Below are 18648 nucleotides of genomic sequence, written 5' to 3'. Positions count from 1 at the left end.
CAGCTTTTTCACCCAAAACTATGAAAATAAGTTATTTTTAAGTGTTTACTAAACACCTTTTTTAGTTCAATTTTTTTTATACTCACTTTTTATAAAAGCGTCTCAGTACCAAACCAGTACTGCTTCTGTTTGCGCTCTCTCCCTTCTCTTTTAATAATTGGGACAAGGAAAAATATTCAAAATTCTTTTTCTTTCTTTCACTTTCTTTTTTCATCTTTGCTTTATTCCGGAATTTGACTTTCTTGTTACTTGTTGAAGGCTGAAGTTTCCGGGATTTGACTTACTTGTTACTTGTTGAATGATGAACTTTGTTGATGCATAAAATTAGAGAGATTTTAGAACTATGTAAATGTCAAGTTTGTGATCTTTATAAGGTTGTTGCAGTCGCCTAATGAGGATAGGAAAGCAAACAGAAAATGTACGAGGTTCACTTTAAGTTGGGCTACATCCAAGAGGATAGAGTAGTTCTAAATAATAGTGAAGAATTTACACAATACATAGGTTCAAGCATAATCAACTAGTGAGTTCTAATGACGAGTTTATGTACAATAATGGCATTAGGAACTAATTGTAGGAGAAATGTCTACTTTTATTGTCAAAGAGAGTCTCCGGCTTCCATCTGCAGTCGATGTGGACTCTAATAGCTTTATTTTGACATTGAAACGTGTCGCATTGTGATTGCCTCATGGTTGGAAAGAAACTCTTGTATTTCGGTAGGGGTGCCTTAACACGAATCTTTCAAGTAGGTCCTTGAAAATATGAAGTTGACCGGTAATCGACAGTTTCAAAATTGGTGAAGTATGATACAAATAAACATAGTAAAGTGTGACAAACACATTTAACTGACATGGACTCGATCTCAACAAAAAACTACAATTTAAGTAGAATTAAATTAGAATAGTTCGGGATGTGTTACATCTTCAAAAATCTTGTGTCGGACCTATGTAGAATGAATCGTTCCTTGTAAATGACAGTGTAATGCATAACTCTTCAGCAAGATTAAGATAACGAGTGATTTTTTCTTTATTTAAATTACAATATGATCATACATTTAAAAACTCATTAAAAGTATAAAGATAATGGGATCTAGCTGAACTGATTATTTTACGATTACTATTGTTGAACTCTTAAAATCGAATATCAACAATTCATCCATCGGTACTAACGGTCTACTAAATTTTGATTATTTCAGGGATTGAAATCTAATTTTTCAAATATTTTGGCAAATTTTACATAAAAATTGTGAGCGGCAGCTCATTGAGACGACACGTCGTTTGGGCAATTAGTCCTCTTCAAGGTGAAATCAGGGAGCCTTCCGAGTTTCTGTCAGTTCACTTTACAGGGTACGAGAAACGAGGACGACAGGTCGCACCAACGCACCTCCACGGCGCGTGGATTGAATCCGACGAGAAACGAGGACGACAGGATCGCGAGTCGTTGGATGGTTGGATCCGACAGCTGCAACGAATCCGGTTGTTGAAACGCGCCAAGCGGCCAGTTGAGAAACGTGGGAGTGAAAGAGATGCTTCTGTCACTCACGGAATGGCCACTTCATCAAGGTGGGACCCGGTGTAAATTTCCCTCCACATCCATGCCCGACAGACAACTCTGGAGTTTCGAATCGCAGAGGAAACCCAACAACATTTAAAAGGATAGGTATCCTATCCAAATCTCTTGGATCAAGTCCTCATTACCAACTAATCGGAATTCTTTAAAATTTGATTAAATAATTACAAATAAGGTTTATTTTAAAAATTATAATAATTTTAACTATTTGATCAAATTTCAATAATCCGAATTATTTGATGAAGAAAACTTAATAGAAATGATCAGGAGAAGATCCCTTTCCCATTTAAAATAGCAATAAGAGTGTAATGCAATTTACCAATGATAAATTAAAACACAAAGAAATCACTCATTTTCTCAAATCTGAAAATTAGGGGTGGGGGAAATGGGAAATTGATCATCTAGGCCATGGAACACTTAGACTAGCGTGATATTGTAAATAAGTGATAAGCGATAAATGGTGGCTTATCTTGATAATTATGATATTTTTCTTCAGTGCATTGCTTTCAAGATCCAAACCTAGATTGTTGTGGACCTCATGATGACAAGAGGCAAGTAATGTCGTGACAAGAGGCAAGTAATGTCGTTTCTACTAAAAACATAAACAAGTGGCAATCGTTTTGTTGAATAGTGATATTGTCGGTACTAAAACTTGACTACATGTGAGAATCTCTTTTGGTGAATCGCATTTTTCTTTTAGTCTGTTATTGGCCATAGTTTTGCATACAACGTCATAGTACAAGCAACAATATAATAGTCTTAGCTGAAAAAAAAATCTGACTCAGACGAATAAAAACATGTACTTGTCATATATATAGATGAAGAAAAACATGTACTTGAGATATATACTTAATTGAGATCAAACCTAAAAAAACGCAAGGCAAGATTTTCCCTTTTATTTATCATTCAAGCAATGAAAGGTTAATTAGTTTGTAATATCTTTTAAGAAAACAAAAATCTTTGTTCGTCATCGATTAAAATGGGAGTCTCGCATTGGAATTACAAAGTGTAATATGAATTTCTTATTTGTGTTCACACGTGACATTATGCACAATGGATTCTGAAGGAATATCCGAACATGGTTCAATTTTTTTTCAGGGTAGTTCTTCCTTTATCGTTAGCATGGTTCTTTCCTTGGATGCTCCGGCAAAAAATTGGGTGTAAAGATTAATCATAATTAGACAATAATTGTCACCTATTAGACTTGAGTACAAGGAAATTTTTAAAAATAACGTTTATACGATCAAGTAACGTTACTAATATACATATTATATAATATAATTATAGATGACTAACAAACAAATACAAGTTATAAAATAAAGATATCAACAACACTAAGTGACAATGTATACGTAAGGCTCAAAACTGTTCAAGCTTGCACTAGGTTCAATTCATGTTTGGCTATTTGAAGCTCGGCTCGTGAAAGAATCATGCCAAGTGTAGTTTGGCTCGATTAAAAAGTAAACCAAGATTGAGTATTGGTATATTCGGTTAGTAAAGCTCGTGAGTAGTTTGATTTTTTTTACGAGACAACTCGAGATAGGCTTGAGCTCAGCTCGGTAGTTCAAACTTAAACAAGCCAAGCTTCAGTACAATGATATTCGATTCAGCTCTTCTAGTTTACACAGAATCAAGATGTTTCTCGATAATTACACTGTGTAGCCATACTAGATTGGCTAAGCAGCCGTGAAAATTGTCCCAATGTGGAGAAGGAAGCACCCGCCGAAGATGGGGAAGTACTTTCCTTTTTCCACAGCAGTGGATGCCATTTTCTTCGTAAAAAGGAGGAAAGGAAACTAGTAAAGTAAAGAATGTGACTATTTGTACGTCCCATATCTTGCTCACTTTTTGACCATTTGCATTAATATTTTGCATTTTTATTACAAAATTAATTTTATAGGAACCTAGAGCCTTCACTTTCTGGATAAAATTATCGTCCTCTCCAAAGGGAGCTCTGCAGCTTCTAGCACGACTTTATCATCTAGCATTGCAAAGATTCCTAATAATATTGTTCCCTCTGCAGTTTGATTAATTTACCAATTAACTGGGTGAATAATTTTTAAATAAATTTACCACTTTGTACGGGTCAGATACAAACACTTGAAATTTAACGAAACCATGTGCAGTATGACACAAGCAAGCAAGCTAGGGTAGGGGAATCTTTAATTCGTACCATGATAGTTGCATACACAGGCATAAAGTTGCCGATCAGGAACAAGTGTCCTAGACTTGCAGGCATGTACTGGACTGATCATTGATCAAATTATACAAACAAAATGTGGAGAGTGTATCACACGTCGGAAAAATAAGAAAATTTTCACGTATTTAGAAAGAGTTTGACTACTTTTTATATTATCAATTAATTTTATTGTAGATATTCAATTTCTTTCGTCATTGTATCAAAGTATGTTATTCTTTTTGTGAAGTCCAATAGTTACACGTGCATCACTCCATTTGTTCTTTAAATTTATCATTACATGTTGATGCAACATGATATTGGACTGACTCCAATATAGTTGTAGACACGTAGTATCTTAATCAATGAAATAAGCTTACCCACCCAATTTAAGTTGTCTATCATTCAATCCAGTTTTCCCATTTTCACTATTTATGTTTTATACAAACAACATTTGACAGACAAAATTCGGCCGAAATGCTATAGATATAGGAATAAACTCTTAACCAGTTGAATTGCAAGTTTCTTAATCTTCGGTCATGAGTTGTATGCAAAATTGTCATCGATTTATAGCAAAATTTGCTCGGAGAACAAAGGAATATATATACATATTGCAATGATTGATAAATTATGTTGTTTTGGTTGAAACTTTGGAACAAGAGATTTTTCAATGTGTCCAGAACATAGAGGTACGTCATATATGATTATATAAGTGGAGAAATTTTTTGTTCTTATCTCTTCACTTGCAATTGTACAATGACATGTGGCACACCACTTCGTGTTCCAAAAAAACTTAAAAATCTCTTGAGGATGATACATAATTTAAATTAAAACACGTGTGATGCATTATATGACAACCAAGATCGCCAAGGAACTTACACTGAAAAAGGCAAGGGATCGATGCATCATCATAAGTTGGAATAAGAAACAAAAGAAAGGAGAAGGGAGGAGAAAAATAAGGAAAAGAAAAAGGAAAGGGTTTAGCTAAAGCACCGACAGATTAGGACATGCCATATGAACGAAGAACTAAAGTGAAACATTGTGTTGCTTTTCTTCTCTTGTATATGAAAAGAATATGATCAACAACTTGCTTTCAATCCTTAAACTATTAATCCCCGCTTAATCAGGCTGTAATATTTCGATTTGCTGCTGCCTCTATCTCGTTGCATATCTTTTTTGAGATGATGATATTTTGATTACTGGCTCATTTAGAAAGTATTTTTAAAATGCTAAAAGCGTTTTTTTGTAAAAAATGATTTTATAATCAGTCCTTAGTAAAAATTTAAATGAATTTTGGAAAAACAATTAAATGATTCATGCAAGAAGCACCAGTTATGTGATTTTTGTACGAAGGAAACACTTCAAAATCTTTTACAGCCCAAAAATATTTTCTTTAAAAATAGTTTTAATCATTTTAAAAGTACACCTCCAAACGAACCCTAAATATGTTTTTGGTTTTACCTACCTTAAACAAGTTACAAAACACCAATCACCAAATGAATGCTTCTTGTTATTGAAGGATCAGTTAGTATGTTAAAACCAACTAGTTCTTAGTGGTACTTCTCTAAATAAAGTAAACATGTCCAGTTGTCACAAAATTACTAAAATACTCTATGTGGAATGAATGTGGTATCAATAATGTCTAACGTCTATATCGATAACAATATTGAAACGTTACACCATTAAAATGTTATCTATCGATATTATCAATGGTTTAACAACCCCATATCAATCCGTCATTTAGTAAAAGAAAATGATTGGTAATTCAACATCCATTTAGCTAATGGTATAAAAAGAAAAATACATTTTTTGTCTAAAACGAAGTGGTGTGGCTTCAACGCCACAAGTGTTTTAGCCGTAAGATTTTATGTTTACAACTATTTCGATTCTCTATTCTCAGTCTCGTTTATTCTCGTATCATTCAATACTTCGCAACAAAGAAGAAATTTCTTTAAAGAAGAAGAAGAAATGGGCAAATGAACTTTGTTTGAGCCCCTTTAATATTGACCCTAGTCGCTATCGGCTCCTAAAGAATCCCAAAACTTGTCTTTCATGGACAATAGATAGAGCAAGAGCTAGGCCCATCTGAAGTCTATTTCATATCTCAGCAAGGAAATAATGACGGCCCACCTTTTTGTTCTGAGACGATTTGAGAGGCCGAACCAATGCAGTCTTATTGTCGTTATTCAATTTTCCCACATGAGTCTCTTTGCATAACTCCAAAACCAAAGCCCTATTACGGTTTGGTAAAGGTGTTGGAGGTCGTATTCTCTCCTCCCACATTTCTTAAGAGTTTCCAAATTTTGTCAACATTTGTGCACCAAAAAGTTCCCCCTAAACCAATAATTGTGCATAAAATAATCATATTTTACATGATTTGTGTAAAATTAATGTGCATGATATGCCGGTTTCTAACTTTTATTGAGTTGACATTCTTGTTGCTAGTTGACACGTTCCTTTCCGAGTATTGTTTTGCTCATTCATTGTAAGGTATTTTGGTGTTCCAAAAATTTGAGTTTGATGCTTATAAATCTGGTAGGATGGAAAGTTTGAACTAATAGGAGTGAGTGCTATTATTTTCTTTTTGGTCAAACGATATATTAGATTAGCTACCGATGGGTTCGAGTCCGTGCCGTCATGTAAGAGCTCAACTCCTTTCCACCACTGTGGTAAATGACCACTTGCGAGTGAGTACTATTGTTGAGTGTTACATACAAGTCTTCCTATAGAAAAATGGGCCCAAGAGAAAATAGAAAACAAATGTACTATGATAAGGTACCAAAATTATTAAAAATGAATGCATCAATACCGCTACAATAATGTTATAGTAATCAAATTCAAAACATTGTTTAAATAAATAAATAAATCTAATAGAATTATAAGTTTTGTATCTTCCTTACTTCTAGTTAAATTTGGACTTTAAATTTCTTGGGCCTAATAGGTTATTAGTTTTGGGCTGCAGTGGAACGAGGCCCAGTCTACCTTTCCCATTTTCCTTCTATGTTTGGGAATTCCACACCAATTAGGATTAGGACTGCAATAATCTGCAACCTATAAAATGTCCCTCCCTGTCCGTATCCCTTGGCAATTCGCAGAGACCAGAAGATTCAGCTCTTCTCTCTTCCCATGCAAGCAAACATGAAGGGCACTGCTGTAATAATCATCTTGCTCCTTTTATCCTTCTTCAACTTCTTGCATGCAAAGGACGTAGACAAATCACGTACCGGCAAACCGGCACGTTTGGCTATAACCTTCTCCGACGAGGACTTAATACGACCCATCGAAGTCCCCCCCACAACGACGAACTTGTCGTCCAGATGTTGGTGGCAAACACGAGAGTGGATAAGATACTGATCGACACCGGCGCTTCAGTCAACATTATTTTCCTTTCCGTTCTAAAGCGGATGGGGCTCAGCGAGAGAGACATTGTTCAATGCCGCCGAGCAGACAATATCGTGGCCGCGTTCGGGGCAAATGCCAGACCTCTGGGGATCATAACTCTCCCGGTCACTGCTGGGATTGCGCCCAAATCCAGCACTGTGATGGCGGATTTTTCCGTGCTGGATGATTCTTTGGGTTTAGGTTACAACATCATATTTGGAATTCCGGGGTTAAACGCCCTAAGGGCAGTACCGTCAACTTACCACCTCCTCCCCCGCTTCCCAACGGAAGCCGGAATAGGGCAAGTCAGAGGGGATCAGCTGCAAGCTAGAGAGTACTATAAGCCCCGGCGCCAGCTGGAGCAAGTGAGGAGGCAGAAGACTCAGAAGGATGCACGGGATTGTGTAATTCTTTTAGGTTTGATTGTTTTACTGTCAATTTTGCTGCGGTTTTGAAGAAAGTTGCAACAGGACTCCTATCTCCAAGGAACCAACAATTTTCTAACGACCATTTGGTCTAGTAATGTATGGTTTTCCACTTATATGTGTTGACTCACTCAAATTGTATGAGCGAGACTAGATGAATTTTTTATTAAACGCTCATTTTCTTCAAAAATTCATTAATTGTACAGTAACCGTGTATCCAATTCCCTTTTTTCAAGATCCATAAGATGTGTGAATTTCTTTCTGGTTATATTGCCAACAACAATTGGAAAGCTGCTAATATTCAAAGAATAATACTTGCATCTCTCACTTAGGAGAACAACTTACATGACATGTGTTCATCGCTACAGTGACATCCTATACCAATGAAATAAAGATATATGAATAAAAACTTTCACATGTTTTCAATTCATTGACACGCGACACCGTCATGAGGGTTAATACGTGCCATGTAACTCCTTCTCCTCATTTGGAGATGAGCTGATTCCCCTTTGACATGGACCAATCCTCTCTTGCCACATGTTCACGCTCAAACTCCTAAACCATGTGTCAAGAGATGATTGATCTATATGAAATAGGAGAATGAATTCATCTCTCCGAGTGGTGAGATTGTTCTATGTTTTCGAAATACGGGTCGACCACTTGTATTGTAACACGTGGTGCACCGATCCGTATTTCAGATGCACAGAAAAATATCTCCTCGAGATGAGGGATACAAGTATTATTCATGTTCAACTTCTTAGTTCCTTTAAAATGTTCACATATCGATAGCAAATATTGTGCACAACTCTGTAACATATAAAAACACAAAAAGCCCGGTCGGAAATAAATCGAAGGACCAAGGCCTATGGGCTGTTTTGACAAATTTTAAAATTACCAGAACCGGTAGGAAATATATGAATAAAATTTAGAGAACTTTAGCGAAAAGTTCTCAATACTATTTACTTTAACAAAAAATCATATTTTTACATTAAAAAGTCAATTCTGGTACTATTCATTTTACCCCTTATTTTATCATTACCGTTAAAAATCAAAATTTTCAAATAATTTTTATTAGTTTTTCTTAAAATTTATTCCCGAAGGCGGTTCTTTGCTTTATCCTGCATGTATCAAGACGCCCTGTACGGATGCGAGGTGCGGCGTCGTTCTGTCGGATTTCTATCATCAACCGGAGCCCTACACACGACTGGCCCGTGCCAGATTTAGGGCTTCCTCGCGTTGTGAGTCATTTATAAAGCACACTAATGGGAGAGTCCCGTCACACTGTAGGCTGCCGCTTGCCAGAGGAACCCTGAGAGCCAAATTTTCCTCCATTCTTCAACACAGCAGTCTTGACGAAGGGTATGAAAAAAGCCTTCGACTTTCCTTCGACTTTATGCTAATTTTTCTCATGATAAATATTTAACTGCAACCATGGTTATGAAACTTTGCTCCTATTAATTAGTTTTACGTGTGTGTGTATAAAATATTTGTGTTTTCTCATGGAGGAATGCATATATTTCACTTCTTTCAAATGACGTATATATTAAGATCGGGATAGAGTTTAATTGCTATATTAATCAGTATAATTCATGCAACTCAATCATGAAATGAATTAGAAAAACCTGAAAATTGTGAGAGGCAAATGTTCAACATTTTGTCCTTAAGCCAAGCTTAAACCTCACTATGGTGCTCATGATTGATCAGCTGTTGTCTCTTTCTTAGGATACAACGATCGTATTCTTGTAATAGTAGCACCAAATCACAAGGTTTCAGTGAACCATGATTTTGTTGAATACTCTCTCAGGTGGACTCAACGAGACACTCTAATATCTAGTGCACTTTATGTATGATCATGTAAACATGAAAGTCTAGTAAGAAAACATGTGACTATTAATGAAGAGTCAAAACTGTAATTCTTCATTTGAATTTCATGTTTAGAGAGACGCATCTTTCCATCAAAATACACCACTACTAATTTTCATTCAATTAATAAATCTAATTTTATAAGAACCCCAATAATAAATATCAACATATATCACGCCTCTTTTGTGATTCAAATATTCAATCATGGCTCTGTCCCTGAAGGGAAAGATTCAAGGTTAGACGTCTTTTATCGTTGTCAAAAGAAATACCTGATACATGGCTCTGTCATTAATTTGATTTATTTCTATTTGATTAAGTTTTTCTTTTCCTCTAGACATATGGTTTCTTTTTTGTTTGTTAAATCTTTGGTGTTTTTCATTTCAAGAAGCAGGTGATCATGTCGAACTCTAAGCGTTCTGGAGAAAGAGTATCCTTTTCCGATGAGGATCTAAAGGGTCTTGAAGTCCCCCACAACGATCCACTCGTTGTTTCATGACGGTGGCAAACACTAAACTGGACAAGATCTTTGTCACCAGTGGCTTTAAGCACAATCTTCTCTACATTTCCACTCTGGAGAAGAAGTTGGGGCTCACCCGGAACGAAGTCACCTGTCTAAAAAAGCTTGTGCCGGCAACTATGGCGAAAAGCTTGAACCTATTGGGACAATCACCCTCCCTGTCACAGCTGGTGACAGCCCCAGAGACCGTACGGTCATGGTTGAATTTATGGTGATGGACAATCTTTATGCGTACGACATCATCTTTGGATGCGGAGGGTTGGCTGCGCTGCAAGCGTTAGCTTCAACATATCATCAAGTCATGCGCTTCCCTACTAAAGCCAGAATTGGATAGTGCAAAGGAGACCAGAAGAAAGCTCGAGAGTGTGAGAAAGCTCTCCTGGAACTGCCGCCGCGCAGGGCCTAGAACCGCTCAAACCAACTGAAGGCTAGCTAGTCACTCTAAGGTTGCTTGGGTAGAAAGAAACTAGCTAGCTTCTTTTGAAAGACCGTTCGAAATTCGGATCTTCGGTTATGTGCTCAGCTTTGTTGAATGGATGTTATGGTATTCTGTGAACCCCTAAACTAGTTTTCTGTGCTGGCCTTCTGTGCCACATAATGTTCTGTGAACCCTAATTTAGTGTCTATATGGCATGATGCGATCCATGCATTTAACCTCATTTTCTTTGAATCGCTTTGGTATTGCCACCCTCAACATCGATGGATAGAGTAATGCTTCATCTTCAATTCTTCATCATCATGAAGCATTTCTACTGCCCATACTCGTTCCCTAGAGCAAATGTGCTCCCCTATTTTGCCTAATTAGCGTCATTTTTTTCTAAATATATTCTGGTTTCAAGTTTGAACTAATTACGATCTGATTTAACAAAAATAAAAAGGATCTGATGATCGAAAATGACATAAATTAGTTGTTCCATAAAAAATAACATGTGAGTACAAGTACGCGATAGTTTCATTTGGCTTTTTATGTATGTTTTCACATTTGAACTTTTGAATTGTTAGGAATGGATTTTGAAATTTTCAAAAAGATTTGTAACGAAATTGGAAAAGAGAATTTCATTATGCAATTTTTTATATTGAAAATAGAATATTGATTTCGATCTAATGCAAAAATCAGGCCTTCTCATAGAAAGTAATTTTATGAATGGTTTTACCGCCACCGTAATGTTTCGATCCAATAATGAGTTGAACGCTACGCAACGTGGCAATGAACGGATTTGGATCCTCTCCTGAGTTAATGGAGAGGATCCTCTTGACCCATCATCATGGACCGTTGGATTTTTATCCAATAGCTACAATTATTATAACTTTAGAGAGACCTCCTATTTGTAGCCATTGGATAAAAATCTAACGGTCCACGATGATGGGTCAGGAGGATCCTCTCCATTAGCTCAGAAGAGGATCCAAATCCGCAATGAACCTGCTCGATGTATCATCTATCCTAGTGGGACCCACTAACTGTTCGTGTATCAATTTTAAACCTTCGGCCATTAGATGGACTAGATGTCCCATATATCTGGCCCAAACCAAAACGGATTAGGAAACTTGAAAAAAAAAAAAATGAAAATCACAGGGCGGTGCTTTGCCTATTTGATATCGGTAACTTGGTAACTCTGGCTTTTGCATAAAAGCCTCTCGAATCAGTGAAATTCTTACACAGCAGCACACACGCATCGAATCCTTAGACAACAATCGATGGGCGACAGCTTCAGAGTTCGCGCGGACAAGGTTTTTGGATCGATCCCTTCGTCGACCTCGTCGTTCCCGAAAGTACAGCAATCCTCGCCCTGGTCCGTTACCGGCGACGCGGTCGAGCGCAGAGAATGGAAGCGGGGCAAGGACGCCGGTACCTCATCCAACAGAGACCAAACCCCGTGCTCGTCGTCGTTTCTGGAGGACGAATGGGGGATCAAAGCGTCGATCGGCAAGGACCCCACTCTGGATTTCGAGGTAAATATTTTTATTTTCCAAAATTATTTGATAATTCGTTAGAAATTAAGCTAGAAGAAGAAGAAGTAATTGTCACACATTTACACGCATTGTTCATGTGAATTGATAACCCCAATTGAATTCATAGGAATTTAGTACTTATTGTGTTCTAATTAGAATTATAAGCTGAAATTTTAGTACTTTTTTTGACTGATTTGAAGAAGAATTAATGTTTGATTACAAATACTCGATCTTGGTCCCAATTGGCACAATAAGTCGAAATTTTAGTACTTTTTCGGCTAATTGATGCAAGAAACTATCCAATTTATGTTCTTTAGTTGTAAAGTTAACTTGTTGCTGTTGGTTATAGTAAAGACTGAATCGTTGATATTAATTATTATGGTCATCTAATTTGTTTCCCATTGGGTGCAGGAAGAGGAAGATGAATATGACAAAGTGGCGGCGGGAACAGAAGGCGTTAGCGACCGTTTGTTCATGGATGAGATTGCCAATCATGGGCCCTTTTTAAATTCTCAAAATGTGCTTCATGGTAGCAGCAAAGATCCGCGTGCCAATTTCCTGGCTGCTAAACTTAGGCTGAAAGAAGATGATGCTGAAGCTCGAAAGTCAAATTCTACCCTGGCTGCTGCTTTACCAGTCAAGAAACAGACTGTAGAATCACCTGAAGATGGTGGCCGGCCAAAGTCTATATTGAAAAGGAAAGGCCATACCTCAGATACGAAGGTGCAGAAACGTGTCAGGTTTGATCCTGCTTTTGTAGCTCATAATCATTCTAAAGAAGCAGAAGTTCAGTCTGATGTGAATGGAATGGTTTCAGGTCCAAGCCCTTTCTCTATGAAAGCAAAAAGTAAGCGCCCAAAATACCGTGAGGTACCTGATTATTTGGTGAATCCCTCAAAGTATACATGTTATAGCTTCGATACAACAGCCAAAGTCGATGAAGTTGCCAACGCCCAGGCTTGTACAGAGTACCTTACTCCGGATGAGAGTTCAAATTCAGAGTCAAGGTCAGAGACAGAGGATTCTTCACCTAAACTTCCCGTGTCTGTGACCTTTATTTCGAAGAAGAAGAGAGGAGATGACAATGCAGTTAATGATAGCAACAAAATGAAGCTAGACAAGGAAGATGACAAAACGGAGTCCTTAAAACGAGCAGGCATCCCCGTTGGCATTGCAGCCGTTGAAGTCCAAAGTGATGTTAGTGCGGTTGAGGAAGAAGGTTCGCAACCAAGCGCACCAGTTGCAAGTGCTTGTGTACAGAAATCTGGTCGGAAGTATCGGAAAAAAACAGTATCCGATGAGTCTGATTCTTGATGTGCTGGATTTTTCGTCCTCTCGTACTTGAAACCACGCAATCATGTAGCCTCACAACTTAAGCTTCGCGGAATGATGGGTTATCCGACTAGTGTTATGAATGTGTAAGAATTTGCTTCGTTTGATGATTTTTCATATTTTTTTTTTTTTTCAAATATAAATGTCACTGCGTTGGTGTCTGTTGCCTCGTCACTGATTTCAGTTCAAATCAAACCTTACATCCAAATTCTGTAAGATTTTTTTCGTGTGCTGTTTTTGCATATGCAAGTGCTGTGCATATTGGTATGAAGTGGAAGAAATTTGGATGGAAAATTCATCTCGTATTGAGATTGGTAACGGGCGGAATATAACCACAAGGCATTATTGAGAGTTTATTTCTTTGACAGGAAAATATCATAAGAGCTGGACATTTATATGAAAGAAAAACATTAAACCTTAAAAACATTGTGCTAACTCCTTTGAAATTTCTAAACCCTTGTGTGTATGGACCCTATGAAATATAAATGGGGAAAAAATGCCACAAAGTGACACACCAAAAATAAAAATAGGAGAAAATTAAAAGAAAATGTAGAATGACAGGTGTAAATGCTCTACTGGACGCTGCCATCCCACCATATAAATTTTAATCCACCAATTTCTCAGCCTCCGCTAACATCTATGGGGGTTTCTTGAAGAGGACTTCTCTCTATATACACTGATTTCTGCGCTACAATTTCTCGGCGATTCGCATGAATGCATCTGCAAGCTTGTTAAGAACAGCAACCACGTTATCGGAATGCTCTTTCCTCTGCTCCCGGTCGAGTTGAGAATGGGAATTCTGAGCGTGGAGGTAGTCAGCCAGCACTTTGCTATTCCTTTCCATGACATCAACCAACTGATTCTGCAGATCGGATGCTTCCTCCTCTCCTTCCGTTGCAAAACGCTTCCGCTTCCGGTCTTGAGAGGTAGATCCAAACTCTGGGATTGAAGCTGGGTGTTTTGGGTCTGCTACAAATCGTCCAACTCAAACATTAGGCAAAAAAATTGATCTTGCTTAAACTTTGATCCGTTCCCGTTTAAAAATGCATTAACCCTTAAGTTCGGCAGACATATTTACCAATGTTAATTAAACTAAGTCCTTGTTCAACCAATCGTCTCAACTAAATTCAAAGGGGGTGATAAACTGTATCCCTGGCACAATAAACTAACAGGTTCTTGATGGTAAGCTTAAACGAGAATATGTACAACAGAAAGTAAAAGAAAAGCTACAAAGCAGACGGGGACAGAATAACTATGCATTTCACATTTTCACCCTTCAAGTTTGAAGAATCTTGTCGAGCATGTTCACCACACAAACAAGAAATTGTGATAGGCCAAGTTGACACAGCAAATCAGCAAAACATCAAATCGGCAGTACATGTACATTACATCTCGGATTTAATCCATAGAGGATGTTTAAGCAGTCATTCACAACGGTAAATAAGGAGAAGCTGGACAAGGCTAGAAAGGAGATGAATCCTACTCGGACAAAAGCTAACGAAATTTCTTAAGTAGTTTTCAGTCAGATGAGAAGATTCTTTCATTTTCAACCTGGACATGTTCATGAAATTAACTCCCGACACGAATTTTTGTTTGCAGCTCAAGTATTAGTTTCTTTTTCACGGTAACAAAGAGTAGTACAAGAAAGGGTTGAGGCAAACAGAATTACCTTGTCCTTGATGTCCTTGTGGCATTGGTTTGTACACCTTCTCTGTTAGCAATAACACACCAACAAAACAAGATTTGAAATATCAGTAATGCTGTCTGCCTAATACCCCAAGTAATTCTCAATGGCCAAAAACATTCATAAAAAGACAATCTCTTTGAATTTTTTTCACCCCACCCCACCCCACCGCAAACTATATCTAACTTTTAAGCATATCAGACATAATGGTCATGCTTCACTACTAAAATATCCATTTTTTTTCTTCAACCCAAGATATAAAGAGGCAGTGAATAAATCTAGAAAACAAAAACTGTTTCTTGATTCGTCCTTGATATCAATCTAACGGCTAGAAAACACGAGACGGGTGAATGGAAGAAAGAGAGAGTTCGAAAATGCAACAAAAACCCAAAGACATTAATCAAAACCCAACAAAAACGCAGCCAAAGGTACCAAATTTTGAAGCTTCCACCCCAAAAATCAAATCTTTTTATCCAAAAAGAGTCAAATTATATTTGAATATACCTGATATTGGCAAGGGAGCTGAAATCACCGGACCCTCCTTGAACCGGACTTCCTTTTCGGGGCTCCGACCGGACTCGTCATCCAAAAATAACCCGTCCTCAGTCGGTCTCTGTATGCTATCGAACAAGTTCTCAGCCTCCTCCGCCATCCCCTCCTCCTTCAACTCCTCGGACTCCACCCGGTTCGGACCCGGTAACGCCAGCGTAGTCGGAGTACCTGGAACCGCCTCCATTATATCGTAAACCTCCTTATCGAAAAACCCCGGCAGCTTCCTCTCTCTCCTTAGGTCGTTCCTCATCACCCAAAAGGACTCCGTTTCGTCCTTCCTCTGCGCCTCCCACTCCCTGATCTTCTTGAAGTCCCCCGCCAAATTGCTCCACCGCTTCCTACACTGGACCGGCTCCCGGTTCACCCCGTGCTTCTTGCAGTAGTTCGACACCGCCGCCCATTTGGGCTCTGACTGACCCGACCCGAAGTCCGACCTCGGAGTCCGGCCCCCGCCCCGGCTCTCCGCGTACCGCTTACCGTTTATCAGCACGAGAATCTCCTGCCGCGTCCAGCGTGGCAGCCTCGGCGCCTTGCTGGAGTCGTCACCGGACGTGGGGTGGCGGGCGTCAGCGCCGTTAGCGTCGCCGTCAACGGGGCTCAGGACCACCTGCTGCTCCAAGGCCATGACCATAAATAACAGAAACGGATGAAAAATAAGAGAAAATATTTGAAACGCACGTGACTTGATGGCGCTTTACTTTGAAAGTAAACGGCGTTTTTCGGAGGCGAAAGGTCCCCCCCTAAACGGCGTTTAGAAGAGAGGAGAGGGGTGTTAAGCTTGCTCTTACCTCTCTCTACCTAAAGCAATTAGGGGAGGAGAGGAGAGAGAGTGAGGGGGTTTGAGGGCTTTTTGGGTGGGTTATTATGGAGAGTGGCGGGGTTTATCTCTATAATTCTCTATTAATTAATGAAATTCTCATTGTCAACTAAAAGAGGGTGAAATGACTATTTAGTCTTCTATCATAAAAAAAAACGATGGCAATAATGTAATTTCACAGGTCCAAATTTTACTGTTTTTATTGAAGCCCTCACCAACAGGTGATGTTCAAATAGCTCCAATATTAAAAAAAAAAACCTCCCACCCCCCCTCCACGTTCTCTCTCTCTCTCTCCCTCTCTCCTTCTCATTTTCTAAAAAAATGTGTTCATACACACAAAGTGTGTATGCAAATGCTAGTTATCTAATTATCTTTGTGTTTTTACTGCTTAATTATACAGATTAATTTGACCCTTAATCCCTTATTAAGGTTGTTTTTGGCTATAATTACCAATAAATGGGGATTTGTTTTTTTTTTCTTTAGTTTGTTACCATAACAAGGGTTAATTAACTTTTAATTCCCTGTCTTGGAATCTCTAAGGGCACTCTAGGCATTAGAACCACTCTAATAATCTAATCTAATCTAATCTCATTTGCATTAGGTCATTTTCCTTTGTGTATAATATGGTATGAAACGCGTTTTGGGGCCACCTTTTATCCTTTTTAGTTTTGTTTTATTGCCCTTTTTTTTTTTTTTGTTTAATTTGTCCAAGTATTGAATATTTTTAGATATGTTTCTTAAACTTTTGGTCAAAGTTTTTAATATAAAACAAAAATCATGGGAATTTCATCTGGAGGAGGTTGAATATAAAGGCATGATAAACGCATATATTTTTTCTCTTACCACATATTCTGCTTGATTTTATTTGTTGTTTTTGTTTGAATTGTTAACTTTGAATGTCATAAATAAAGGGCGTGTGAAAACTAAAAAAAAAATGTAAAAATCGCACCCTATTTGTTGATTTGATTGGCACTTTGACACCCTCTACAGTTTGTCGTATTTTCACAAATTCTATCATACGTAAATATCTGTATTTTTTTTTGGTCAAATGATAAATTTGTTAAATTAGATGTTAGATTAGAAAGCCAACAAGGTTTGAATTCATGATGGGGTGCAAATGCCACACTTTTCTCCACTACTTTGTAGAGGGGCCACTTGCATATGTAAATATCTATATATAAAAATATGTATTTTGGGTTACAATTATAAACGCGCTTTTTTTTTTTTTTTTTCCTACCACACATTCAGGTTAATTTTGTTTGTTATTTTCGTTTGAAATATTAAATTTGAATGTCATAAATAAAGAGTGTGTGGAAGATTTCAAAAAGTGTGAAAATCAACACATGTTTTTGGTACGGATAATGCTAGAGAAACTAATTTTTTTTCTATCAAATGATGTGTCACCAATAAGAAACTAGTACGTTAATCGATACTTAAGTAATAATCCAATAATCTACAACCACATCATTTTGTTCAAAAAATTTGATTTCTCTAGCATTATCCATTTGGTACAATGTTTTATATTATTGACATGAAAATTGACATTAAACTGTGGGGTGACATAGAGTTTATGAAGAATTATATTTTGAAAGCCTTAGCATTTCTTATTTTCATTGACACTTTGTACATTTTATCGTATTTACATCAATATATATATATATATATATAAGAAATATGTATTTTGGGTTACAATTATAAAGAAAGTGGCTAATGACAAATCCATGGTGTGGAATATAGAGGCTAAGAAGGTGATAAGGGCATCCTACCCTACCACTTAAGTAAAATTTTCTCCACCTCTCCTTTCGTTCTCAACCTCTCTTAGCGTCTTATCCCGTTGAATCATTTGCCCTAATCTTTACTTAGTCGCTAATGCTTATGATAATGGACGGCCCCTCCAACAATAAAGCCACTTTTTTTTTGTTATATGAAGTTTGGACAAAAAAATTATTGAGGGTAGGTCACTAATCACTGCCCCCTCCTACTACTAAAACATGCGTCACTTTCCCAAATCACGCCTCTCTCTAATCAGGTCATTTTATCTAATAATAATAATCTAGGATTAGTAATAATCATATTTGTGAGTAGAGAGGGTTAGGAATTAGGAGGGTCATATTCTGCCTGTGATGTAGTGGGGACAAACTACAAAGGATGATCCCTATATGCCAAGGCCAGCCAATTTGTGGTACTATTCTTGTTGCACGCCTAGGGCTGCACTTGCATGGACTCATTCCCAGTTACTACATGGTCACTCTCACGACAAATTTCCATCACAATCTATGATATTCTATTCTGAGTAAATTGTAGTTATGATCCCTTAACTTTAACTCAATTGGGGCAATGGTCCTTCAACTAAAAATTCATTACCATTGGTCCTTTAACTCATCA

At 37.6% G+C, this 18648-nt stretch overlaps 3 protein-coding genes across 4 annotated transcripts; 2 read left to right on the top strand and 1 right to left on the bottom strand.

The window, feature by feature from the left end:
• The first annotated feature begins 6880 nt into the window (after nucleotides 1-6880).
• LOC148691969 (uncharacterized) lies at nucleotides 6881-9907 on the top strand. The gene is given in 3 exon segments (XM_088683459.1): nucleotides 6881-7030; nucleotides 7033-7527; nucleotides 9803-9907. Coding segments are annotated over 3 exon segments (750 nt in total).
• A 1549-nt stretch (nucleotides 9908-11456) lies between these two features.
• Nucleotides 11457-13371, top strand: LOC137737277 (uncharacterized). The gene is made up of 2 exons (XM_068476714.2): nucleotides 11457-11878; nucleotides 12290-13371. Exons 1-2 carry the CDS (start codon nucleotides 11624-11626, stop codon nucleotides 13190-13192), a joined length of 1158 nt encoding a protein of 385 aa, XP_068332815.2. The 5' UTR covers nucleotides 11457-11623; the 3' UTR covers nucleotides 13193-13371.
• A 126-nt stretch (nucleotides 13372-13497) lies between these two features.
• On the bottom strand, nucleotides 13498-16325 carry LOC137737278 (trihelix transcription factor ASR3). Of its 2 annotated transcripts, none has more exons than XM_068476718.2 (3): nucleotides 15399-16325; nucleotides 14880-14921; nucleotides 13498-14179 (listed from the first exon to the last, which is right to left on the bottom strand). In XM_068476718.2, the coding sequence occupies exons 1-3, from the start codon at nucleotides 16075-16077 to the stop codon at nucleotides 13899-13901; spliced, it is 1002 nt and encodes a 333-aa protein (XP_068332819.2). In that variant the 5' UTR covers nucleotides 16078-16325; the 3' UTR covers nucleotides 13498-13898. The 2 variants fall into 2 exon arrangements, with proteins under 2 accessions (XP_068332819.2, XP_068332820.2); XM_068476719.2 differs by having other exon boundaries at nucleotides 13498-14176.
• Between the last annotated feature and the right edge of the window lie 2323 nt (nucleotides 16326-18648).

Source organism: Pyrus communis, chromosome 13 (assembly GCF_041283825.1).
Source record: "Pyrus communis isolate YQ-2024b chromosome 13, ASM4128382v1, whole genome shotgun sequence".
Classification (NCBI taxonomy): domain Eukaryota; kingdom Viridiplantae; phylum Streptophyta; class Magnoliopsida; order Rosales; family Rosaceae; genus Pyrus; species Pyrus communis.
The sequence above is the reverse complement of the archived record's forward strand: the minus strand, read 5'-3'. Positions and strand labels throughout refer to the sequence as shown.